We start from the raw sequence: 27,322 nt of genomic DNA on the forward strand, positions 1-27,322 counted from the left end.
AAATAGAGGGTGAATGCATTATGGGAATATGTTTAGTTCTTTGTGCTAATTTAGCAAGCACACATCAAATCTCTTCCATCCAGCCAACTTTTACTATCCAGCAGTGGCTGAACTCTAGCTGAATCATTTTATTGGCTGAGGGACACAAGGCAGTTTGTATTGGCCGGAGGATGAGAACGGTTTGGAGTAAGATGGATCTGATTGGCTGTTGGATGGCTCTCAGGTTTAAATAGACTGCTGAGTGGTCTGACGAGGCGTGCAGACAGTTTGGAATGTTAGTAGCGTATACAAGCGCACGCATGCACAAACACCGACCTCAGAGCCAAACCAGATGGACTCCCTGAACTGGGCTGAATCACCTTGTTCCAAACCGGGATTAATTCTCACAGGCCTTGATTAAACGTGTGGTCGTCGGGATGAAATGATGGGTGGAAAAAAAAATCCCAGCAGGACGTTTAATTAAGGTTTTTTAGACTGGCAGACTGCCACACACATACTCCTATTTAATGTTTCAATTGGTAATAAATCAGGTGTCTGGACGTGACATTGCGTCCTATTTAAAAAAAAAATTCTTACAGGATGAGAGAAAGGATTAAACAGCTGCACATATTATGAAAAACAAAAAAAAATCATGAAGAACAATCGTCTCTTTGTCCCCTTCTTTTTCTGTCAGGTGTCGATTGCGGGACAGCTGACTGGTGTTGAGGCAGCGCGAGTTAAAATACGGGTGAGACTCTGTTTATGAGCTTGCTTGCTTTCTTTTCTTTCATGGTCACTTGTCACTATGTGCAGGCCAGGGGTTTTAAAACGTTTTGATGCCACTGAACCTCATATATGATGAAGGCCCATTTATAATGTAGCAAGGATTACATTATTTAATATTTACTTGCAAATATTCACAATTAAGTTGACGTATCTTTCTTTTCTACCCACTATTAGATGTATAAACCTGAAGAAAAACCCTTTCACTTTAAATTAAATAAAATGTATTTTTAAGTGCTTACAACAGGACTTTTGCAGAGAATTTTGCCTTAAAGCCCATATTTTCTCAAACCCATTTCAATATATTACTACATTAAAATGTTAAGCTATTTGATTAATAACTTTTAACACATTATACTGGACAGCCCTAAATACACTGTTTTTCCTTTCAAATTTTTTGCTCTAACGCCCCCTTGTGGCCCAGTTTGAAAGGCCAATCATTGATTAGGGGCTTTATGTGCTGCACCCTAGTGGTTAAAAATGTCATAACTTCTTGATGTGTGTTGTCTTCAACCCCTCTGTTGTTTTCTACTCAAAAGCATCACTCTTCCCCATCCTCTCTGTAGGAGCTGTTGCCGTTGATGCTGATGTTTGAATGCAGTGGGGTGGTGCAGCATGTGGACTGTAGCTCTCCTGTAGTTCAGCATATCTCCCACACTTACAATGTCTCCATCTCCTTCAAAGCACCCTCCCGTCTCTATGGCAACACTGCCATCGTCCGTGGCAACCAGAACAATTCCAGTGGTGTTAAGGTGAGGCATGAATGATAGATATACAAATGAATGCTGCAATTGAAAGATATTTAATTATTTTATCATTTAATTTTTTATATATATATATATATATATATATATATATATATATATATATATATATATATAATTAATTATAATAAAATAGAATAAATAAAATGATAAAATAATAAAAACTCTTTTATAAAATCTCTTATATAAAAACAAGGGTGAAAATATTAACTTTATGCATACAATATTGTTCAAAGGTTTGGGGTTAGTATGATTTTTTTTTTTTTTTTTTTTTTGTATGACGTTTTTGGATGAAGTTTCTTATGCTCACCAAGGCTATGTTTATTTCATCCAAAAAAATACAGTAAAAACACTAATAACGTGGAATATTATTAAAGTGTAAAATTACTTTTTTCTATTTGAATATATATTTTATTCCTGTGACAACAAAGCTGAGTTTTCAGCATCATTACTCCAGTCTTCAGTGTTTTGTGATCCTTCAGAAATCATTCTAATATGGTGATTTGATGCTAAAGACACATTTATTATTATTATCAATGTTGAAAACAGTTGTGCTGCTTAACATATTTGTGGAAACTGATGCATATTTTTTGAGGATTCTTTGAAGAATGAAAAACTTTTGTAAAAATGTGAAAGTAGAGTATAGAATGTTTGATCAGTTTAATGCATTCTTGCTGACTTAAAGTATCAATTTCTTCTTACCCAAAACATTTGAATTATAGTATTAAAACCATTTCAAATTAACTAAAATAAATGGTAAAGGTGGGTAAAAACAAGTTTTAACATGATGACCTTCATATATCAAAAAATAAAATGGTAAAATCTGAATTTATTAGTGAAAGTCAACCCCTAAAAGTGCATAAAGTCAACATAAAACCAATCAAAACCTCTTTACTGAAGTGACATTCATTAGCAGATATGAAATGAGCGAGCTCTTGAATAGGAGAAGGAATGAAACTAGGTCATTTCATGAAATGGAGAGATTCAGTTTTCGAGTTGTGCTGCCAGAAATTAAACTGAAAACAGCAGCCTCCACCACATAATATAAGACATTACAAGAGATGGGCGACCGTTTTATTAGTGTGTGTATGTGTAAGCTTATATGCAGGCATCCCTGTGTGTGTTTGTGTTACTGCAGATCTATATCAAGTGTGTGCTGCTAACATGTTTGTGTGTTTCAGCGCGGTACGGCTTTGTTATTGGAGCACCTCGCTGGGTCTTTGGCCGGCTCAGTGCTGGTCAGCACACAACTGGACATTGCGCCCCAGCACCACCACTTCCTTTTGGGCCGCAACGGAGCCAACGTCAAGCACATTTCCCAGCGCACTGGAGCCAATATTCACTTCCCCGAGCTCAACACTCACAGCACGCACACTAGCCGCTCTGCTGTCTACATACAGGGCAGCATTGATGGCGTATGTGCGGCTAGACAGCAGCTAATGGTATGGCAACAGTTTATCTGTCCTTTTTCTGTTCTGTCTTATGCTCTTTAATTTAATATCTCCCTCCATATTTGAGGCCAGTCTGCGAAACAGAACACATGTTCTGTTGAAAGAGATGATATTGAGAGAGATGTTTGGATGAGAGTCTGTAAGTACTGACAGATGATGAGACTCATGCCGGGCTGGATGAAGACTTCGAGGCTTTAGCAACGTGCCCGACCAGAGGGATTTCAAAACTCTTGCCAGATTTTTTCCTCTCTGCTCGTTTTTTCTTTTCTCTTTTCAAAACAGGAAATGCAGATTTAGCCACGCTGCCATTTCAAACTAAAATCTAATCTTTGAGGTCTAATTATAAGACATGTGCAAAACTACATGTTTTCAAAATCTATTTGATGGCGTATCCAGAAAGGTTCAAACGACAATCAGCAGTGACAACTGGAGATTCACCCGTTGTAAAATGCAAAAGACTTCAGAGTGAAATTAGACTGCACAGAAATGGAAACTGAACTACAGGTAGCCCTAATACACATTAAATGTAGTCACGCAATGCTGATGTTGTTAACATTGACAATTTGAGAACAAAGTCTAATTTGCACGGTTTGACGTGATATGATAAGTGATCGTTAGATTTAATCAGCACAATTTACTGCAATGCTTTTTTTCCCTTAGTTGGTCAGAACAAAAGTGGATGTTACTTGTTCAGATGACTGGTGAAAATTCTTATTTTGGTCATACCTCCAAAAAGTAGAATCTGTGATTTCGAATGACAGTATCCACACCGGCGCGGTGACTGACAGCAGCACATTCTCCTCAAAACATTGGATTCATCCGCGCTTTGCCGTGCCGAGGCACAACCCACGTAATGTTGATAATTCCACAAATAACTGCAATTGCAGATTTCAAACAGAGATGGCGACAAAGAGGAAAAACTACGGACTGCAGCTTTAAGTTTTAATATCTAGATTTTATTTTATTTCAGACACATTTCAGTCAACAAAAATTTTTTTTTACTGGTTTTAGTTGTAGTTTTATGTAACAATAGCAACACTGCTAATCCATCTTAAAGGAAAGGTCCGGTTTCAAAAGTTAAACTTAAAAAAAATTTAAAATTCCACTCGTCTCTCTTGGATACAGTGAGGTACTTATGGAAGTGAATGGGGGCCAATCATAAACGTTAAAATACTCACTGCTTAATAGTACAGCCACAAGATGTGAACAATATGAATATTAACATGATTTTACTGTGATAAAATCACTTACTAACCATTTCTGTGTAAAGTTATATCCACTTTTTATATTCACTTCTATTGTACGTGCCTCATCATAACCTTGATTTTTGCCTTTATAAACTGAACTATTGAAAAATATATGAGGTAAAATAATAGTAATTATATATAAATAAATAAATGTAGGTTAAGTTTAACCCAGTACATTCATTTAAGGAAACCCATTATATAATTAGGCTGAATAAGTTGATAAAGTTTGTGATTTTTCGGAATTGATTTGTATGCGTGTTTGAATGCATGTATATTTTAGGGTTGTCTGCCGTTGGTGCTGCTGTTTGACATTAAGGAGGAGATGGAGGTGGCATCTCAGGTCGTCACTACACTTATGGAGCAGCTAGACGTCTTCATCAGTATTAAACCGAAACCGAAACAACCCAGCAAGGTAACAAAAGCCCAGCTCTTTTGTGTATATGTAGTACATTTAGACTCTGTCACTGACTATACGTTTTCCTCACAGTCTGTGATAGTGAAGAGCGTGGAAAGGAATGCTGGGAGTATGTATGAGGTGCGCAAGATCCTGTTGAGGCTGGAGTCCAGCAGTGTGCCCTCTTCTTTCAACCATGTCACTGTTAACGGACATGCTCCAGCCTCCCCTCCCCTGATTGGCTCCATTGGACTGGACACGCTAGCTTCAGCTGAACTGAGGCTAAGAACTCTGGGTAATGTAGTTAGTGTGTGTGTGTGTGTGTATATATATATATATATATATATAATGACTTAACCACAGTGTAAGGTACATTTATGATCTAAAAGTAATTCCTTGGCTGTGTATTCTAAGCAAGGCCTGTTTGTATTAATACAACATACACAGTCCTGCTTTAGCTAAGCAGTCACTATAATTACTACTGTCTGTGTTCACAGATTACAACTTACGCTGCCAAACAGCTCCATAATTAGCTACAGCTGTGTGTTTGTGTTTGCCTGTGTTCCACATTCACTCACACACTATTTGTGTGACTTAAAACAGTCCCCTCTGTTGTTCTCAAGACTCGGACTTAGTTGTGCATGTTTAGAGTACAGATACATTTAGGATCAGTATGATAATAGTAATTAAGTTAACAATCATGCTGGTAACAATAGCTTTGTTTCAAAACCTAGCAAGCTGTCTACCTTGATAACTTTTATAACATGGTTGGTTAAACTATGTTGTCTTGTAAGTTATCTCTTTTTGACCAAATCAAGGCAGCATCACATGTGTAATTTATGGATAAGACAACGCCAGAATATATAATACAGCAAAAATAATCAAAGATGGGTTGTGGTAAATGTTGAAAATAATGCAAAAAATAAAAAATAAATAAATATATATATATTTTAATGAATATAATGATATTTTTAGCTTAGCAACATGCTAATGTTTGAAGATTGTTTATAAAATCAGTAATAAAATCTAATAACAGTGGTATTGTGAATTTAGATTCTTTAGCTAAATCATGCTAAAACGCTGTTTTTCAGGCAGGTCCAACTAGTATGCTAATGATCTGTTGTTGTCTCCTGAAATTGCTTGTGCTGTCCCTCAGTTAAAAGTTGCATTGGAGCTGCTCAATAAATAAATAAATATACACGTTATGCGCTAAAAAAATTGTGATTGCCAATACTTTGGATATTTACGTTTCACTCTTTCTTCTGTCTCTGTTTCTTCAGCTGGTATTCTAAGGTCTGTCAGCCCCATTTCTAATGGTTCCCCAAACTCAAACTGTGTTCTTAATGGACACGGCTCTATGCTGAGCATTCAGAAAGGAGCGGTGAACAACACGCAACACATTCATACATCTGCTCACACACATTCACATGTTCCGGGTCACACTGCTTCACTATGGGCCAGTGCGCTTAGTTCAACAACTAACACATCAGGTGAGTGCAGGCTCTTGTAAACCTCATATTATTTGTGATTATTATATAACCCTCTGTCTCTGTCCCTTGCTCAGGGTTTTCCACAGACCTGATGTTGCAGTCAGTGTCTCAGACGACTCTCAGTGGTCTTCTGCTCTCTGGGGTTCAGAGTCAAGCACACGCTCACACACCGTCCCCTCCACCTGGACTCGCACCAATACACAAACCAGCCAGTGCAGAACATCTCAACGGACATGTGAGGAACTTCTCTTTATTAAAGTTATTAAGTGTGCATCTGTTTTGTTTTAAACTCACTATGGTTCCTGTGTATGTTTTTGCTGGATGCTTTATGTTGCAGCTCGCAAATTCTGTGTATAGCCGAATCTCCTCTGTATCACTGAACCCTGCCCACTGTGACACGGCCCAGGAAGTCATTGGACACACCCAATCAGAATCCATTTCCAATAAATCTACAGATGAAGGTACAGAACTCTGTCTGTCTATCTGTCTATCTATCTATCTATCTATCTATCTATCTATCTATCTATCTATCTATCTATCTATCTATCTATCTATCTATCTATCTATCTATCTATCTATCTGTTTAGCATTTTTGGACCCTCGGTTCACTGTGTACAGTATTGATTCATTAGAATATTCACTATTTGTGTGTGTGTATGTACTGTATGTTTATATCAGGCTCAGATACATTTGTTGAAGTGGGCATGCCCAGAAGTCCATCTCACTCAGCCAATGGGAGTGAACTGAAGCAGATGCTGGCCTCGGTGTCGTCAGGGAAACGGCATACGTTGGAACTTCTGCAGAGAACCAAGAACTCACATTAGTATGTTCAGTCATAAAATGACCTTGCATTATGATAACAGTTCTGTTTATATAAATAGTTTATTGAACAAGGTTAAACTGCAGCTATGAAGTGCAGCTTCAATTTTGTTTGCATGTGCAGTGTTGAGTGTGTGTTGGCCGATTCTGATTGTGAGAATCCAGTGGCTGATAAAAGGGCACCAGGAAGTGAGAGAGCTGCAGAAAGACGACTTGGACCACATATGCAGGTTTATATACACATATACACACACTATACTCATATACAAGTGTACAAAAAATGCACACGGTCCTTGTGTTTGAATGTTTTTCAGGCTTATGACTATGAGAAAAAGAAGCTACTGGCCACTAAAGGTGAGCAAAGACTTGATCTCTTAATTTAACATCTAAATGTATATGAAATTGAATATGAGATCACTGGTTAGGTTGTTGTTAAATGGTTGTGTTGTTTTGTATAGCCATGCTGAAGAAGCCTGTTGTGACAGAGGTTCGAAAACCCACTGATACCTGGAGTGGATTGGGCTTCTCTAAATCAATGCCAGCGGAGGGCATGAAAGAGCTGCGCAGGGCACACCATGTGCCATATAAACCCAGCATGAGCACAACGTATGAGGTACAAACTCACCGGTGCACACAGTCACATGCAGCCGTGATTCAGTTCAGCTTAAATGAAGCTACATCTAAAGGTTTTTGATAATGATCTCTTTAAGTTGCTTTTTTGTGTGTTTTCCAGGATCCTCATCTCTCTGTGTCACATTCTGGGAGCCAGGAGGGTTTGGGGAATGACACCAAATCCGATAATTGGGGGGATTTGAATGGGAATGTTAACGTCAATGGGAACGGACTATCAGGGAATTCAGAATTTTCCCCTGCTGTCAGCAGCCCAAAGAGAATCAAGAACAAATCTTGTAAGATTTTGTACTCATTGAACTTTCTTTTAGTACTTTACTGCCTACTCACTAGACGTTCTCTTTATCTGTGTGTTTGTGTCAGTAGGTGAGCAGTATCTCAGCAGCAGCAATTATATGGACAGTATCTCTATGTCTGGCAGTAATGGCTGCTCTCTCAGCTCCTCTCTCAAAGGAACAGATCTCCCAGAGCTCTTCAGCACACTCGGCCTCGGAAAATACACAGACATCTTCCAACAGCAGGAGGTCATTTTAGATTTGCATGTACAAAAGGAAATGCCAATGTTTGCAATGCAAAAAAAAGATATATATTAGTGTGTTTGCATCATTACTCAAACTGTGTTTTAGTAAAAACATATATTTAAATGTAACTTATACTTTGTGTTTATTTAGTGAAAGTTGCCTTGATTATTTGTCTTCACTTCTTCCATTAAACATTTTTAACCTAATTGGAAATAAAAGTTCTCTTTGCACGCGCAAAAATAATGAACAAATGTGGATTAGTGGATATAGTCGATGCCTTTTGTAAATGCGCATTTATACGTGTATGTCTCTGTGTTGTTGTCTGATAGATTGATCTGCAAACATTTGTTACATTAACGGATCCAGACCTGAAGGAACTGGGAATCACAACATTTGGTGCTCGCAGGAAAATGATACTGGCGATCTCAGGTCAGTCAACATTGTGTTTGTGTCTACAGATCAAAAGGGGAAAACATTATTAACCTTATTAAAGCTACTCAACATGGTGTTAATAAATGATCTGTGGGATATTTTGAGCTGAAACTTCACAGACACAATCTGGGGACACTTGAGACTTATATTACCTATATTATCTTGTAAAAAGGGGCATAATAGGTCCCCTTAAAAAAGAAAGTCTATCATCATTTACGTCTTGGTGTGATGTGCGTTAGTGACTGTCCTAGTGTAGCTATTCTGTTTGTGTTTACTTGATGTATTACTGATCATATTTGAATGTCTCCTCAGATCTGAATAAGAGCAGGAGAAAGCTTTTTGACATGCCCAACATTCGCTCCTCCTTCTTAGAAGGCGGGGCCAGCGGTCGTCTATCCCGCCAGTTCCACTCAGACATGGCAAGTGTCAGTGGTCGCTGGTGATCTCTTCCCCGCAGGATTCTGGACCACAAACCACTTCATACTGGACTCTGCTTGATATAGAAGCCAAAAAGTGATGCAGATTCTTGCAGATCTAAAAAAATGTGTTGGGATACTATTAAGGTTGATTTTTGTCTATGCCTAAAAATATATGAAGGGAATTTATTCAATATTGTTAAGAGAATGTTCCTTTTTGCATTTATTCTGGGAGAACAGGCAGAGCACAGAGTTTAAAACTAACCATGCTGTCAGCAAGAGCGCTTCGGTATTGGTGTCTAGCACTTTAATCAGTAAACTCTGCTGTTTTTGCCGGTAGGTCGTATGCAACGTCTGTCTTTTGTAACGTCGGACTGTCCAGTGTCAACACGTGCACTTATTTAGCAGGTAATTCCAGATCACACACAAAAGATCATCACAACCAGCTGATGCTTATATTGTTTACCAGACTGTTATATTCATGTTCAGTGTTTGGTCATTGTGGTATTGTTGTATTTTAATACATTTTATTTTATAGTTTCATTATGTTTTCATATTTTATGTTAATCTTTTTAAAAGGCATTATCAGTTTACTTTTTTTATTTTTGACTGTTTATTGTTTAGTCTGAAGTCTGATTAATCAGAACGCCTCATAGTCATCTCAAACAGATGTCAGTCATTACTTTGGTGTAAATGAAGTCTCTGGTTTTCTGTAGAATAGCAGAATGCCATAAAATTCCGGTGATTTGTTTTGGAATATCTGTTTAATCATTATTTGCATGTACTTGTTGCACAAACATCAAATTTAAGCTGCATTAGGTACTTGTCAAGTTGTTTGCATGTATAACGGAATTAGTTTCCTTTGTATGTGCAAAACATATGTGTATCTGGCAGGTGTTTTGTCAGGTTTGTGTGTGTGTGCGTGTGCGTGTGCTTGTCCTTTAGCTCAAAGCCATAAATAAAACTCACTGTTGCTGTTGGTAAATTTGGTTATTCAAATCCTTGTTTTGTTATTTTTCAGCCAGATTGTGTATATCAATAGAAGTATTCACAGTAAATCAGTGTTACCCAATTTATTTTCTTTGTTTACATTTATACGAGGTCTCTAGTACATTTACGGTACAGCCTACAAAGAGGAATGTATAGTGCATAGAAAGAGCTTTTTGAAATCATCCGTTGTTAAATACTTTATAAGAAACCATGCTAATCTGTTAGTTTTTGTTTTATGGAAGGAAAATAATAACAGTCTCTAAAATATTGCACAAACCACTTGTGGTACTCTTGTATTATTGCTCAGTTATATTATTAATTGCTTGATTGTAGATCCAAAGTGAAAATCTCATAAGATATGCAAAATATGGACTTGTAGAGATTAAATGTATACCATAGTGGAACCAGTGTATATGGTTACTGAGCAGGGTTTGTGATTTGTTTTTATTTTTTGCATCTGACAAATCATGTGTTCATTTTCCACTTGTCACCTGAAACAACTTCACTGTTTTAACAGTGTTATTAATTTTTTTTTTTTTTTATTATAATTTTTTTTTTTTTTTTGAGAGAGAGAGAGAGAACAACTGTGTTGTCCTGTTTATTTGGTTGTGTTACCTTCCTCCTGGAGTGGAGCATAATAGGAGGACTGTTTTTATTTTATTTTGTTTAAGTCTTTGACAAAGGGAACCATGTTCATGTTTGTGCCTTATACGAATGTTCTATAAATCCAAATCAGTGTCTCCTAAAGTGTTGCCAGATTATTTCTCTCTGAAAGTAACAGGGAAAAAAGGATTTAAAACAAAAGCGAAAGAACAAAAAAAATATTTGAAATGTTCTTTGTGGTTTTGTTCTAAAAAATAAAAATGTTTGCAAGCCAAATCAAGTTTGTTTTATATTTTATTATAAATCTATAGTAGTTCAATAGGTAAAGCTATACAGTTTCTTTAGGTATGCAATCAAATGAAAGAGAGGAAGTGAAAGAGTTATATAAATGTGTAGCTTTTGTCTGTTGAATGCAAATGAAATGAGAGAACCTGGCCAAGTTTAGACCATAAGATCACATTTAGGGTTGATGACAATAGCAATCTACAGTGGCACTTAAAAAATAAAAAATAAATCACACATTACAAAGGACACGGACAGCCACTTCTCTTTTGAAAGTATGAGCAAAGGGATGGGTAATTATGTGTGTTTTATGCTGTGTTTTTGCATATTAATGTACTGTAAATAGGAAAAACTGCAGGAACCGTGTGTGAGTAAGAGAGAGAGAGAGACCAGGGAGGGTGAAGCTGTCAGCATGATGTGAAAGAGTGCAACGCGAAAATAAAACGGTGCGTAATTAACAAGCAACAAAGCTTTGAAACTTCAGGCTTTACTATTTTAAAACTAGCTAATTTAATGCCATGGGACATCTACCACCCTGAGCTAGACAGAAAGAAGAACTGGTGCATGAAAGGGAAAAACAGCTCTGCTATATTTTGTTGGTGTAGATTTTCAGTGTACCCAAGAATAGAAACACATACCGCCTCCTAATTTAACACAAAATCAATGGTAGCAAACGTGATTGTATGGGGCGCCGTTTGTAAAGCGGCTCACGCTGAAAATAACAGCAACATTTTGTCACATTTAGCTTCAAACAATGTTTAAAAAACTGGTATGAGTTTTTGACGGTCACTTTTTACCACATTTACAACAATATTTGTCAACTTAGAGATATTTTAAATAGTTAAATCTAAATATTAAATGTTACACCTAAATGTTAAATATTAAATCTAAATGCTAAATCTAAATCTAAATGTTAAATCTAAATCTAAATGTTAAATCTAAATGTTAAATGTTAAATCTAAATCTAAATGTTAAATCTAAATATTAAATCTAAATCTAAATGTTAAATCTAAATGTTAAATCTAAATCTAAATGTTAAATCTAAATATTAAATCTAAATGTTAAATCTAAATGTTAAATGTTAAATCTAAATCTAAATGTTAAATCTAAATATTAAATCTAAATCTAAATGTTAAATCTAAATGTTAAATCTAAATCTAAATGTTAAATCTAAATCTAAATGTTAAATCTAAATGTTAAATCTAAATCTAAATCTAAATGTTGAATCTAAATCTAAATGTTGAATCTAAATGTTTTGGGTGAAACTAAATATTTAACTAATATGCAAATTCAAAATGCCGGAAGTGGCAAAATAAAAGCTCGAGGTGGTCAGTCTGTGTTTATAGCATGGTTTATAGTGTCAAATAACGAATAAAAACCATCTCATAATAATAACTATAATATAACGATAATAACTTCCTAAAATAATAAACACGTTTGGAGAAACTGTAGAGTCTCGTGATGACAGAGCGATGACATGACATTCAGTCAAAGTGAGCCCCCTAGTGGCTGGCTATTATGGCTACAGGTCATAAGTCCCGCACTTTTCATAAAAGTGACACTAGCCTACTCTTCAAATACAGTTTCTCCAAACGTGTTTATTATTTTAGGTAGTTATTATCACGATAATCTATGTCCAAGAGTCCATTTCCTCGGATGAGATGGTTTTTATTCGTTATTTGACACTATAAACCATGCTATAAACACACACTGACCACCTCGAGCTTTTATTTTGGCACTTCCTGTTACCGGCATTTTGAATTTGCATATTAGTTAAATATTTAGTTTCACCCCAAACATTTAGATTCAACATTTAGATTTAGATTTAACATTTAGATTTAGATTCAACATTTAGATTTAGATTTAGATTTAACATTTAGATTTAACATTTAGATTTAGATTCAACATTTAGATTTAGATTTAGATTTAACATTTAGATTTAACATTTAGATTTAGATTTAACATTTAGATTTAACATTTAGATTTAGATTTAATATTTAGATTTAACATTTAGATTTAGATTTAACATTTAACATTTAGATTTAACATTTAGATTTAGATTTAATATTTAGATTTAACATTTAGATTTAGATTTATATTTAACATTTAGATTTAGATTGAACATTTAGATTTAGATTTAGCATTTAGATTTAGATTTAGCATTTAGATTTAACATTTAACATTTAGGTGTAACATTTAATATTTAGATTTAACTATTTAAAATATCTCTAAGTTGACAAATATTGTTGTAAATGTGGTAAAAAGTGACCGTCAAAAATTCATACCAGTTTTTTAAACATTGTTTGAAGCTAAATGTGACAAAATGTTGCTGTTATTTTCAGCGTGAGCCGCTTTACAAACGGCGCCCCATATGATTGTGCATTTATGTAATCCTGTTAATTGACAGCTTTTTGGTCAAGATATTTTGATTTGTAATGTACACAGCAGAGGGCGCCATTTGCTTTATTTATGCCTAGACCTAGGCTACATGCCTTGTTTGAATGTCCATCAACCAGAGATCTAGGCTATTCCATTTGCTAAAAAGTAGCCTATGTTTGGAGGAAAAACGCATTTTTGTAGGCCTATACCCGTATCTAAATCTGATTCCATGCAAAAGACTAATCATGACTTTAATGTCTTGCTGCAGGACTACTATAGGCAACGTATTTATTAATTAATATTAATATTCAATGCTCCGACTAATTTTTATAGCGTGTGAATAAAGTGTGAGGCTAATTTCAGTTGTGAATGACTCGGTGTTTCCCCCCTGAGGAATTGATTCACTTAGCCTACAACACGCCACATACTGTAAACATACTGTATACCGATAAACTGAAATCGGTCGAGAATATTCGTGGTGTTTTTTTTTTTTTTTTTTATCATTAACTTGTAACACGTCACCTACTGTCGTAAATATATAGGCTACAGAGTAGGCCAATATTGGACGAACCAGTTGAGGAATCTAAATGAATCTTTTTGGTAAATGGTTTCAAAAGATTCGAGTCACTGTGATGAATCGATATCCCCACCCTGTTCATGCAGAGGCCGATTCGGTACCTAATAAGGACATGAGCTCGAGCGCTTGAAGTGACGTCACTGAGATGGATGGAGGAATAAGGAGTCTTTTCGCTCAGAGGCGGGAGCAATTGTGTAGCAGCCAGGTGTAGATAGAGTGTGCTGAAATTGTGAAATAACGGTAGTGTAGACTATAATCTCGTTACATAACCCTTCATTGAATGCGCTGCCACTCCGTTCATTCGCGTAAATCCTTTATTCCACACATTATTCTTGTAATCCGAAAACACTTGTGGCTTTCGTCAGATTGAGATAACTTAGATACATTTCTATTTCTCGAGATGATGAGAACTAAGTTCATTTTAACGAGTCACTAGAAGGAAATAACATATATGCTTCTGTCCTAGTGTCTATGTCCAGTGGTGACGACCCGCTGACGCGGTTTCCACCTCAACACCAGAGAAAAGAAGCGAGAGAAAGAGAGGATTCAAGGCGATAGAGCACCAGACTCGCCCTGTTTGGTTTTCGAGCCGAAGATAAAGAGTATTTCCACAGCTATCCACACGCCTCTGCAGACATGGAGGCGGCGAGTTTGGCACACGGGGTCGCGAGCCCGCTCAGCCCGCGTGAGGGAATGATCAAGAACGTGAGCCTGGAGTCGCTCCAGCTGTGCGAAAGAGACGGTAAGAAACCGCTGGAACACACAGTGAGTGACTGTAGGCTACTTGACAGTTTTATCTACGCCGGTTTCCCCCGATAACAAATCAAGGGATGTGTGTGTTTTGAGCGTTTAAACCACTATAGTAGTACGGGATTATACATTGATGTAAAAAAATCCTGTTACATCCATGAAAAGCGGAATAGTGAGACATGGCAGGCTGGCTTTGTGTGTGCTGGCTGTGGTATCTCAGAGTGAAATCTCTGCTGTCTGTGAGAGGGTTTCATTTCAGCACCATGGACACTACCCTCTTACAGTCAGCTACCTTTCCCTTTTAATCTCGTTTTACTATCAGCCAGGCAAGCTGAAACCAAGAAACAGGTATTGTAAACATGTAGAGAAAATAATAAAAATCATATTTCATTTTTCTAATATAAATATCATATCCCTAAACCATTTAAAATGCTGATGTGGCAGGGTGTGAGGGGTTTTAACAGTGTATTTTTTCAGTCTTGTACATACTTCATACCCAAATAACACATGAACTCGACTTAATGGTTTTAGACTTAATGGCAGAAGGTTAAGTCATGTGCTTGCACACACACACACAAACACACACACTGAGCAAGACACATATTGGGAGGAACCGGCTTTCAGAGGTATAGATGCTTGATGTAAAGGCTTATATGAGGATACAATATTTGCCTTTCAACTGATCCCTGTGTGTCTCCATCTCATTTTGTTTGTGTGAAATTGCAAGCTTATAAATGTAAATCCATTTTAACTGAAGGAAGCACCTTTGTCTTTTCATAAGCGTTACAATCATCAGTGTTTCAATTGTGAGCGTGTGTTTGAAAATGCCAAAACATGTCAATCATCTTTAAGAATGACTAGGCAACAACCTGCAGATAAAAAATTTGTCAGCCTTCAGAAGAATGCAGAGTTACCCTAAGCCAAGGGTAGCACAATGACTCACCAGGGTTTTGAGAGGGAGGCAATGTTTTTTTTATCTTCCCTGCATGAATGTATTTGAATCAGCATTAATTAGCCTGAATGGAGTGCTGTGCTGCCAGCACAGTGTCTCTTATCTCTTTCATTTTCCTCATACACCAGCGCTTGTTTCATTTTAATTGCAACAAACCGAGGGAGTGCATAAGGTACTTTTGAGGAACTAACTGAACATTATAATTAGTTAACATGAGTGAGTTTCTCAGACATGAAGGAAAACATTCCCTTTAAACATCGGCCAGACAGATGTCCTAACCAAACTCAGCTGCACCGGATCTTAAACATCCTTATTTAAGATCTTAAGACAATGTTTTGGAAATTTTAAAATTGAAAATGATGCTATAAAAGAAGATTTTAGCAGACACATGCATTCAGATGATGTTTGAAACTGCTAATGCTGGCTAATGCTAACCCATCAGCTGAGTGCTGGGTGTAAATATCTAAATCAGATTAGCTAGAAACCTGAACCTGTTCCATGCAGGACTTTGAACACGCTTGGGAATTCCTAATAGCAGCTTGTAACACATGAACAATATATTTAGAGAAATTACATAAAGATTAAGATGGTAAAGTGAGCCTATCTAGTAAGGAATCGGATCTGGATTTGTAATGAAACGGTTGTAGATTTGATCCCAGTTAGAGGTGACTGGTGAACTTTCAATTTTGTGCCCCTGAGCAAGAGAAATGAGTATTCGGGATGCACTGTATGTGCAAAATGAGGCCTAGGCTATGATGAGGGAAATTAACAGAGGATCAACAAACATGAAACTATCTGAACAAAACGCTTTTCAAAGGAAAGGAAACATCTCCTTCCCAGCTAAGGAAAGACATTTGTTTATAATTGATTTTGAATCACAGACATGCAAGCTTAATTAATAGGGAGACTGCTTGTAAAATCATCTCTAATCAAATGCAAAAGAATTCATTCTGTATGATTAAGTGCTGTAATTATGATATGTTGCTTAAGGCTTATCTTGAGTTCATCATTGTCCCTGCCCTAGAGAAGCTGTGGGCTCATAAAGTAGAAAACAGCAGCCTACACTACCTCAGCGCTCGTTGTGAGCTCTGCAGCTCATCTCAGCAAAAGTTAATTGCAAAGTAAATGTGTTGTCTTTATTGCTGGCGGAGATAAACAGATTATGTTCCGAGCAGATTTTCCCACACATATTTGGATTTTTTTTTATTACTCTTGTTAGATAAATAAAATAGCATACACCATCCTTAATCGTTGACCACCAGGCTTTTGCGCGAATCGTTCGAATGGTTTGCTTTGTATATATTAATAATATTATCCTTTTAGGTTAAATTTACAGTTATTTTGTAGATAAATGTTTTTAATAATCAGTAACTAGGCTAGTTCATATTAGTTAGATGGAAGGTTCTGTCATTCTTGCAGTAGATACCATAAAATGTGTTAGACTTGATTAACCCGCTAAAGCCTGGCATAGGAAATAAGTCAGAAAAAAAATATACAAAATATTTTTAAATGTGTGTATTGAATATAGAAAAAATATTATAAAAAACAATATAATTATAGTATAAATATAATATCAGATAATCATATTTGATCTTTAGACAAATGGTTGACAATGTATTTTCATTGCATTTATTATTTATATGTGACCTTGGACCACAAAACCAGTCACATGGATAAATTTTGGGAAATTGAGATGTATACATCATCTGAAAGCTGAATAAATAAGCTTTCCATTGATGTGTGGTTTGACTATATTTGGCCGATATACAACTATTTGAAAACCTGGAATCTGAGGGTGCAAAAAATCGAAACATTGAGAAAATCGCCATTAAAGTTGTCCATTTATGTTCGTGGTTGTGCTGCATCCACTCACAAAAATAAATGTTTTATATATTTACAGTAGGAAATTTACAAAATATCTTCATGGAACATGATCTTTACTTAATATCCTAATGATATTTGGCATAAAAGAAAAATCAATAATTTTGACCCATACAATATATTGTTGGCTATTGGCACAAATATACCCGTGCGACATGTGACTGGTTTTGTGATCCAGGATCACATATTATTATAAAAAATTATGAAAGCAAGAACATTGTTAGGATGTGGATCGAACTTGTTGGTCCTGCACATCCCACAGATACTCAATTGGATTGAGATTGAGAAGGCCAGAATAACACCTTGAACTCTTCATCATGTTCCTCAAAACATTCCTGAACAAAGTGTGCATTATCCTGCTGAACGAGGCTACTTTCACCAGGGAAACATAGTTTAACGAGCCTCGGTCGCTGGTTTGTGGTTTGTCCCTCCTCATGCCACTATTAGTAAATTCTCACCCCTGCTAACCGGGAGCAACCCACAAGCATTGCCGTTTCAGAGATACTCTGACCCAGTTGCCTTGCCATAACCATTTGGCCCTTGTCAAGATCACTCAGATCTTTTTTCCTGCCCATTAGTCCTACATCCATTATGATTATGTGAACTGATTGTTTGCTTACCATCGTATCTACCCAGACCTATATATGTATAAGCAAAAGCTTGTACTGCAATTGACAAATGTGTGTATTAATGTTTGTGTGTATTAATGTGCAGTTCAACGTGCATTTTGCATTTTGGAGTGGGTCCAGAGAGTTCATTCAACAAACTCTAGACCCTGATAAGCTAGCATTCTGCCACAGTACAGAGACATTTGCAGCTTGAAGCTGTGATCTCGCTCATACAGGAGACAAGCCTTGTTTTTTTATTCTCAAGGACCACTACTCTCTGTAGTCACATGTTGCAGTGCTGTTTTCCCACATTAAAGGGTCAGTTTACCCAAAAATGAAAATTCTGTCAGTAATCACTCACCCTCATGTCGTTCCAAACCCGTAAGACCTTCGTTCATCTTCGATGTTTTTGATGAAATCCGAGAGCTTTCTAACCCCCCCCCCCTATAGATTCTGTTCACAATGTAAACACAGTGCAGCGCTTCCGGGTTGTACGTCAGAATGCCTGCTCAGTATTGGCCACGATACTGGCTACACACACACACGTCGTGGTGCTCACGTAAACCGTGTCATAGACTGACACGGAAGAGAAGAAATTGTTGAATAAAGTCATTATTTTTGTTTTGTTTCTAGCGCACAAAAAATATTCTTGTCGCTTCATAACATTAAAGGTGCATTGCGCAAGTCTCTGAGTTTTTGCAGAACTATGCCCCCTCTGGCGACAAGCGAAACTGCAACCAGCGGTGTGCACGCTCATGGACCACAGGCATGTGTCTTTGTCTTACGTACGTGGAGTTTGCGTTGGGGTTTGGAATCGACTACAAGCCGGTCTCTTTGAATCCATCTTCTACTTTTGTCGCTCGAGTTGTCTTCGCTGATTCGGAGAATGGCGGCGAATACACAAACCGGCCAGACATAACCAGGTGAGCGTGAACGCGCATAACGTCACGCCCAGTCTCAAATTCCGTCCCGAATCCCTCTTATTTATTTTACTGTACAGGATTATAGAGGCAATCGCAGTGATCAGAGAAGGGCTCATTCAGCCCATCAGGCAATTGTTTAAGCATGTATGAGTTAGAAAAACGGGTATTTTTAACATGAAATGTTGCGCAATGCACCTTTAAGGTTGAATCACTGTAGTCACATCATGGACTATTTTAATGATGTCTTACTACCTTTCTGGGCCTTGAAAGTGGTAATAACATTTGTTATTACATTACATATCGTTTGTATTCCGAAGGTGAACGAAGGTCTTACAGGTTTAGAACGACATGAGGGTGAGTCATTTTTAGGTGAACTACCCCTTTAAGACCTCACTATAGTTTTGTAGTTCCTAGGTTAGATTTGCACTCTGTACAGTTAGGTTTCTGTTTTGTTTTATGTAATATTGCAGTTTTCTGGTAATCTGTGCACACAAGCTGCTCTCCTGATGGATATTATTGGGTATTTAGGTGTTTGTGAAGGAGATATATATGTGGTTTGGTGATACTTGGATTTATTTGATATTTCTAATGTTTTAGTGCTCTAGGTTATTTTGTGTGTGGATGGCTTTAAATAGACTATGGTACCAGAGGAGGCTTTTAGCCCTTATTAGAGTCAGTTATAGAGCCAGATGCTCCAGGTTTTTCCTTCCTCTAACCCCCTAACCCTCTCTCATGATTCAGAAGGTTCTGCCTGGACTTTTCTATATGTTTTGGAGTTTCACTTTGTTGTCTGTATATATATACCTTTCAGTTTGAAATTTGTGATCATTTTTTTTTTTTTAGCTGAATATGAGTATTAATCTTAAGCCCGGTTTCACAGACATGGTTTAGACTAATCCAGGATTAGGCCTTAGTTCAATTAGGACATTTAAGTAGCTTTTATAAACATGCCTTAGAAAAATACATTACTGGTGTGCATCTTGAGATAAAACAATGACACTGACATATTTTAAGATATGTCAGTGCAAGTTGCTTTCAGTTAAAACAGCTCAGACAAGCATTTTAGTCTGGGACTAGCTTAAGCCTTGTCTGTGAAACCGGGAGCTACTCTACTACATTTTTTAATGGTAGTGCATGATATATAAAATGTTTTATCTATAAGCTTTTCAGAGTGGAAATCTGATATCTTTCTACAAGAAAACTGAAATCTTTCTTTTTGAATGATATAAATATGTCTGTTTATTTATATAACTGCTAGAAACTATGAAAATAATTTCTCTCCCAGCACGGTACAGTCTCTTTTCCTGATCTGACTTATTGTTAACTTATTGTATGTAAAGCTTCTGCCCATCTTCCTCTTTAAATTATTATACATTGATTAATGGCCTTGATTTGTTTCCATGGAAACTGCAGTCTTTGTTAAAGCATGTTGAAAGACCTGTGGGTGTGTTTTGAAGCCTGCACTTTAGTAGAGAGATGTATTCTACTGGTCTTATACTTGTTTTTAGAGAAGTAAAATGATTTTTTGTGAGTTATTTTAACCACTGTTTGACTAAAGCTTCAAAAAGATTACATTAACATTCGCTGAAAATGCTATGGTATTTTAGTCTGTTTATGCTGAACATATTGGTACATCGAACCAGTTTCTTAAAGCGTGAAGGAAAGCAGATTCTGTAGTGAGAAGATGTCTGATGAACACACATGTGTTGTTTGTGTTGGCAGAGGCAAGGTTTGGAGGGACTAGTGTTAGTGCAGGAACATCTATAACTGAGGTGAATGTTGTGAGTGCCAGTATTTTCAAGACTTTTCACTGTTTTATATGTGCATTTGTCTTCTTGGAAGACCCTTTCTTTCTTTTGCTTTATAGTGCAACTTTAACAAAACTTCTATGGATGACTGGGCCTTTTCTTTTTTTGCTCCAAATCTATTATGGAACTCTCTCTTCCCTCTGAGACATGCAGATCTTTGTTCAGACATGTCTTTACATCTTCTCTTTTATGTGTTATCTTCTCAGGGTTGCTTTTATGTGAATATATTGTTATTATTCTGAAAACTGATTTAAATAGCTTGATTTCACTCTGTATTTTGTATTATTTTTCTTGTAAAGTGCTTTGAGATGCAACTTTTATTTATTTTAATTGTGACTTTATTTTCTTTAATTGCAACTTATCTCACAAATGTCCTTTTATCTCACAATGTGACTTTATATCTCCAAATCTTGGCTTTATTTCTCACAATTTTGACTCACAATATTGCTTATTTGGAAATTTTTCGTAATGGCAAATTTATATCTTACAATGTAACTTTGAATTTCTTATTTTAGATTTTATCTCACAGTTACCTTTTCAAATTTTTACTCAAAGACAGAAACAGGCTTTCATATTATGATTGTGCTGTGGTAAATAAAACAGAAGAGTTCTGTGGTCATTTTCATAACATAAGCAGAGGTGCATGAAATAAATACTACCACCATTCAATAGTTTGAGGTCGGTAAGATTTTCTTACAATTTTTTTTTAAGAATCTCTTATGCTCAACAAGGCTGTATTTATTTGATTAAAATAAACAGTCAACTCAGCAATATTGTGAAATATTATTTATGAAGTATTTTTTTTCTGTTGATTTATTTAAAAATGTATTCCTGTGATGGCAAAGCAAAATTTTTAGCAGCCATTATTTCAGTCTTCAGTGTCACATGATTCTTCAGAAATAATTATAATATGCTGATTTGATGCTCAAGAAACATTTATTATTATTATTAATGTTGAAAACAGTTGTGCTGCTTGTGATACACTTTGTCTTTTTTTTAAAGTTAGCGTTCACTAATTAATTTAATGAAAGAGCATCTGCCTTTGAATCCTGCAATAAACAGGATCATTTGTAATGATTATACTTTTTACATATATAGTTTATATTAGAGTAATTTCTTTCCACATGAATATGTCAGCAGTAGTAAAGAAATCAGTTTAGAAGAGAAAGGGCTCACTGTGTGTGTGTGTGTGTGTGTGTGTGTGTGTGTGTGTGTGTGTGTGTGTGTGTGTGTGTGTGTGTGTGTGTGTGTGTGTGTGTGTGTGTGTGTGTGTGTGTGTGTGTGTGTGTGTGTGTGTGTGTGTGTGTGTGTGTGTGTGTGTGTGTCATTCTGGAATCCCACATTCCTGTTGAGCGTCTCTGGACTCTAAGATAAGACAGCGCCCACACTGTAGCCATGCCAATGCAACAACAGCACATTTCTCACTGTGTGTGTGTGATTGTGTATGTGGGTTGGAGGGTAATCATGTGCAAGTATTTATAGAGAAACACTATCAATATATGATTTCAGACCATATCCTCTCTTTTTGTCAGGTAAAGCTGAAGACACTGGGGTGGTAGGAATGGAGGAGTTACCTGTTGCTCGCAACATCAAGATCAGTAACATCACCTGTGACTCCTTTAAGATCTGCTGGGATATGGATCCCCACACCAAAGAGAAGATCACACATTACTTCATTGACCTTAACAAGAAGGAGACCAAGAACTCTAACAAATTCAAACATAAGGTACTCAGTGATTCAGTTCACAACACAAATTATTTACATTCATTGACATTTCTCAACAGAGCCTAGTTTGAGTATTGCCTGGAGTTTTAAAGTTTTTTTAGCGCAATTTTCCACCGGACAAAATTGCGATTGTTAACTCATGATTTCTGTTCTGTGCGTCTGTGCGCACCAATCTTGCACTTCTATCTACTCCTCAACCAGACCACCTAGAGACTTCGGGTTTTTGGCATTATGTTAAGGAAGGTCTAATCTCGGGAACGCACAAAAAAAATCCAGGAAAAGATTTACTATCTCTTAGTGTTGTGATCCCATGAGGTGAGAAAATTGCGCTAAAACACTCACTGAGTTTTTATTACGTGGCTTTACTTGATTTATTCATGAGAGAGTTTTAGCATCAATTTGCACTGTTGTTCATCATAACTAAAAAAAATACTAAATACTACTAAATATTAAACTCTTTCCTTGTTGACTCATGCTCTCTGTCTTTAGGATGTGCCTACAAAGCTTGTTGCTAAGGCAGTCCCATTGCCCATGACAGTGCGAGGCCATTGGTTCCTGAGTCCACGGACAGAATACACTGTTGCCGTGCAAACAGCTTCCAAACAGACCGACGGAGACTATGCCGTATCAGAATGGAGTGACATTGTCGAGTTTTGTACAGCAGGTTAATCAGCAAAGCACACACTTGCGTATAAAAGACAACGTACTGTAATACAAGGCTAGTTGGTTTATATAGAGTCATGTGAAAAAGAAAGGACACCCTATTGAATTCTATGGTTTTACGTATCAGGACATAATAAAAAATAATCTGGTCCTTGGCAGGTCTTAAAATTAGGTAAATACAACCTCAGATGAACAACAACACATGACATATTACACTGTCATTATTTATTTAACAAAAACTTCTAGGCCAAAGTTGGGGAAGTCGTATTTGACAAACTAAGTACACCCTTACTTCTTCCATAAGAATTAAGAAGCTAAGTAGCAGTCAGGTGCTGCTAATCAAATGTCTTTGATTAATTGATCATCAGCAAGTGTGACCAACTCTAAAAAAGCAGATTTTTTGTCAGTTTGCTGGTCTGGAGCATTCAAGTGTGTGTTAACACAATGCCAGGGAGGAAAGACCTCAGCAATGATCTTAGAGAAGCAATTGTTGCTGCCGTCAATCTGGGAAGGGTTATACGGCCATTTCCAAACAATTCTAAGTTCATCATTCTACAGTGAGAAAAACTATTCCCAAGTGGAGAACATTCGAGACAGTTGCCAGTCTTCGCAGGAGTGCAAGTCCCGGCAAATTCACCTCAAGGTTCAGACCGTGCAATGCTCAGAGAAATTAAAAAACACAGACTCTATAGGCCTCAATTTACATGTCAGATGTTAAAGTTAATGGCAGTACAATTAAAAAAAGACTAAACAATTATGGCTTGATTTAAAAGTTGCCAGGTGAAAGTCTGAACAAACCACAAGACTACTGGAACAATGTCCTTTGTACAGATGAGACCAAAGTGATGGCCACAATGCACAGCATCACGTTTGGTGAAAACCAGCATATCAGCACAAACACCTCATACCAACTGTCAAGCGTGGTGGTGGAGGGGTGATGATTTGGGCTTGTTTTGCACCCACAGGACCCTGGGCACCATGCAGTCTTTGAGTCGACCATGAACTCCTCTGTATACCAAACTATTCTAGAGCCAAATGTGACGCCATCTGTCCGACAGCTAAAGCTTGGCTGAAATTAGGCCTTGCTACAGGACAGTGATCCCAAGAACACCAGCAAATCTACAACAGAATGTCTGAAAAAGAAAAGAATCAAGGTGTTGCACCGGCCCAGTCAAAGTCCAGTCCTCAACCCGATGGAAATTCTGTGCCCACAAACCTCAATGAACTGAAGCAACGTTGTAAAGAAGAGTGGGCAAAAATTCCTCCAGAACAATGTGAGAGATTTCTTCAGAAAAGAAAAGAGATTTCTTGCTACAAGCAATTGAATGTACACATGGATTCTCCATTTTGTCTTTATTTTTGGTTAAATAAATAGTGACACAGTGTAATATGTTGTGTTGTTGTTCATCTGAGGTTGTATTTATTTAAGACCAGATGACTTTTATGTCCTGATACTTAAAACCATAGAATTCAAAAGGATGTCCTTTCTTTTTCACATGACTATAGCTCATTTAATACAAAATGGTAATTAAAATAATTCAAATGCTAGGCTATATATTAACAATAACGAGACAAAGTATAAAAATGAAATGAATACCTAACACCAAAATAACTTACTATAAGAAAATGTTATGCTAGCTACTGCTCCGCTTTTTAGGTAGATAACATTGATCAAATTGAAAAGACTAGTGAAAATTGATGACAAATCAAAATATTTCCCTTCATTTTTCTAGATTATTCCTCTGTGCATTTGACGCAGCTGTTGCAGAAGGCTGAAGTCATTGCTGGCAGGATGCTCAAGTTCTCTGTCTTTTACCGGAATCAGCATGAGGAATACTTCCAACACTGCAGGTGATTCAGGAAAAAGTACCTCAGTAAAAATGCTTAGGATATAAGTGAGGGAGGGGAAAGAGATGAAGTAATGCTGGTGGAGGAAGACAATGACAATCTTTCTTTGCTGTTGAGATTCAGCTCGTCGTTAGGAAGCAAACAGCTCCCTCTTGTGGAATAATGTCCTCATTAATTGGCCAGGTTCATGTTTAGGGGCCCTATGTATAAAGCCACTCAAGAGTAAAATTTGAATCTTAAGTGTGTCAAAATTCTAAGAATGACATAATTTTACTCATATTCCTAAACTTAAGAATAAGTGTGATTCATAAAGGTTCCTGTAGTGTCAAGACTAGGTCTCAGCTCCTAAATCATTGACTTTCCAACTGATGTTCAAACCATGCAGCAAAATCAAGTCACTTTTATGAGGATTGATTTCAGACTTCCCTGGAGTTTGTGGAGCGGTTGTTATGTTTATGGACAAATAACTTATGTTTGCATCATTGCTCTAACTATAAATGAGGAGGCATATATCAATAAAAAATGATTCTGTATAGCATCAACACTACGTTTTGTTTTTTAATTTTATAAATGCATTAAATGATTGGTGTCATGCTGCTGTGACCTCCCCCTCGCAGACTCACTATTGGCTGATTCAGTGGTTGAGGGTGGCCATTTTGAGTTGACATCATTGTAGTCCTTAGTTTGCAGCACTTAAGTGTCAGTCCTAGCTGCTTTATAAACATCTCCTACTCTTAGAGAAGTCCTACTTTTTACTAAGAATTTTTTGACACTTAAGTCAAAGCTTAAGACTATTTTTAAGAGCATTTCTGAGAAGTTTTATACATATGGGCCCAGGTTTTTGTGAACCAAATTTTTTATTTCACTTACACCATTCAAATTTTTGGGTTCAGAAGTTGATCAAAAGTGACAGTAAAGACATTTTCAATGTTACAAAAGATTTCTATTTTAATTAAATACTGTTCTTTTGAACTTTTTTATTCATCAAAAAAGTCTAAAAACACGGTTACCACAAAAATATTAAGCAGCAGAACATTTATAAATTAAAAATGTTTCTTGATCACCAAATTCACGATCATGATTTCACAATATTACTGCAAAATTACTACCAAAAACATTTCAAAAATCTTACCAAACCTTTAAACAGTGTAATAAAAAAATTGATAAATGTCTCTCTTTCCCTCACAGAGATGTTCTTGGCGGCCGAATGATGCCCTCAGTAAAGGATAACAGCGGTAGTCACGGTTCGCCTCTCAGTGGTAAACTGGAGGGGATCGTCTTCAGCTGCAACACTGAGTTTAACACAGGTCAGCCCCCGCAGGATTCCCCGTACGGCCGTGTCCGCTTCCAGGTGCCCGCCGAGGTTCTGTTCCCCCCTGACACGCGCCTCTACTTCGGAGACTTCTACTGCATGTATACTGCCTATCATTACGTTATCCTTGTCCTGGCTCCTCGGGGCTCGAGCGGAGACCTTTACTGCAGCGAACGCCTTCCAGAGCTGGATGTGACGAACAACCGCTTTCTGACACGTGTGTGCGGGGAGGATGGGCGGGTGGTGTTTCAGCATGCGCAGGATGTGATTCTGGAGCTGATTTATACTGAGCCGGTGCCGCTGGCACAGGGGACTGTCTCTCAGATCAGCGGCCACCAGTTGATGAGCTTGTCAACCATCAACGCCAAGAAAGACCCCAGCTGCAAGACCTGCAACATCAGCGTTGGCCGCTAAACTCGCAACACAGACATAGGCTCTAACAAGAAATCTGAAGACCTCCTGAACAAATGGTATGTTACAGAATCCGATACAGAAGAACCCCAAGAAAAATGGCCCCACAATCCTCCATATACAGTACGTCCATGTGGCGCTCAAACCCCTCGGGGGCTTCTCCCCAGCTTATGCTAGAAAATTCTGTGCTTGATTAACTGAGCATTCTAAAATAATAGAAATAAATCAAAAATACATTATTGTACAACAGAAGAAGAAAAAAACAGAAAACAGAGTGAGACAAAAAAACAGATTCAAGGCAAAAAATAAATAAAATATAGATAGCATATCAAGACTAAAAATAAAAAAAGAGTAAAAGCTACTTTTCCAAAAACTTGAATCCCACTGTGAATCTTTCATATGTGTCATTGGTGCTTTTTCTGCTCGATAATTAGACCCCAGCCCTGTTCATCCTCAAACCATTTGTGACCTTTTTTTAAAACACAAGGATGTCTCGCCCGGTTTCCACTGATGCCGTCAAACCGCCTGTGTTTCTTATGTCAGACATGTACTGCATGGAGTCTGATCCTTTAAGCATTAACAGTACATGCCACCTTAGCCTTTAAACTTTCTAAAAGGGGATTTTCTTCTCTTACACAGATCATTTCCCCTTTGGCCACTTGCACTTCTATGTGCCCGCTGAG

General features: G+C 37.0%; 2 protein-coding genes across 5 annotated transcripts in view; both read left to right on the plus strand.

Annotated features, from left to right (window-relative positions):
• The window catches only part of bicc1a (BicC family RNA binding protein 1a), a 37,746-nt gene extending 26,954 nt beyond the window's left edge, over positions 1-10,792 (plus strand). Inside the window, exons 6-21 of one of the 4 annotated variants that reach the window (XM_081347306.1) lie at positions 674-727; positions 1,329-1,514; positions 2,708-2,968; positions 4,505-4,636; positions 4,712-4,913; positions 5,899-6,108; positions 6,183-6,343; positions 6,446-6,569; positions 6,787-6,931; positions 7,052-7,157; positions 7,242-7,281; positions 7,386-7,540; positions 7,661-7,835; positions 7,921-8,081; positions 8,408-8,507; positions 8,823-10,792. In XM_081347306.1, coding sequence (XP_081203432.1) covers positions 674-727; positions 1,329-1,514; positions 2,708-2,968; positions 4,505-4,636; positions 4,712-4,913; positions 5,899-6,108; positions 6,183-6,343; positions 6,446-6,569; positions 6,787-6,931; positions 7,052-7,157; positions 7,242-7,281; positions 7,386-7,540; positions 7,661-7,835; positions 7,921-8,081; positions 8,408-8,507; positions 8,823-8,953 — 2,343 coding nt within the window. In that variant the 3' untranslated portion in view covers positions 8,954-10,792. Of the gene's footprint in view, positions 1-673; positions 728-1,328; positions 1,515-2,707; positions 2,969-4,504; positions 4,637-4,711; positions 4,914-5,898; positions 6,109-6,182; positions 6,344-6,445; positions 6,570-6,786; positions 6,932-7,051; positions 7,282-7,385; positions 7,541-7,660; positions 7,836-7,920; positions 8,082-8,407; positions 8,508-8,822 lie in introns of all 4 variants that reach the window. The other 3 variants (XM_081347305.1, XM_081347307.1, XM_081347304.1) reach the window with 3 other exon arrangements.
• Positions 10,793-13,896: 3,104 nt separating this feature from the next.
• On the plus strand, positions 13,897-26,920 carry phyhipla (phytanoyl-CoA 2-hydroxylase interacting protein-like a). Its single transcript, XM_081393956.1, has 5 exons — positions 13,897-14,499; positions 22,212-22,405; positions 22,895-23,069; positions 24,802-24,919; positions 26,105-26,920. Exons 1-5 carry the CDS (start codon positions 14,394-14,396, stop codon positions 26,640-26,642), a joined length of 1,131 nt encoding a protein of 376 aa, XP_081250082.1. The 5' UTR covers positions 13,897-14,393; the 3' UTR covers positions 26,643-26,920.
• Positions 26,921-27,322: the final 402 nt, after the last annotated feature.

Source organism: Scardinius erythrophthalmus (genome assembly GCF_964197995.2).
Source record: "Scardinius erythrophthalmus genome assembly, chromosome: 19".
Lineage (NCBI taxonomy): Eukaryota > Metazoa > Chordata > Actinopteri > Cypriniformes > Leuciscidae > Scardinius > Scardinius erythrophthalmus.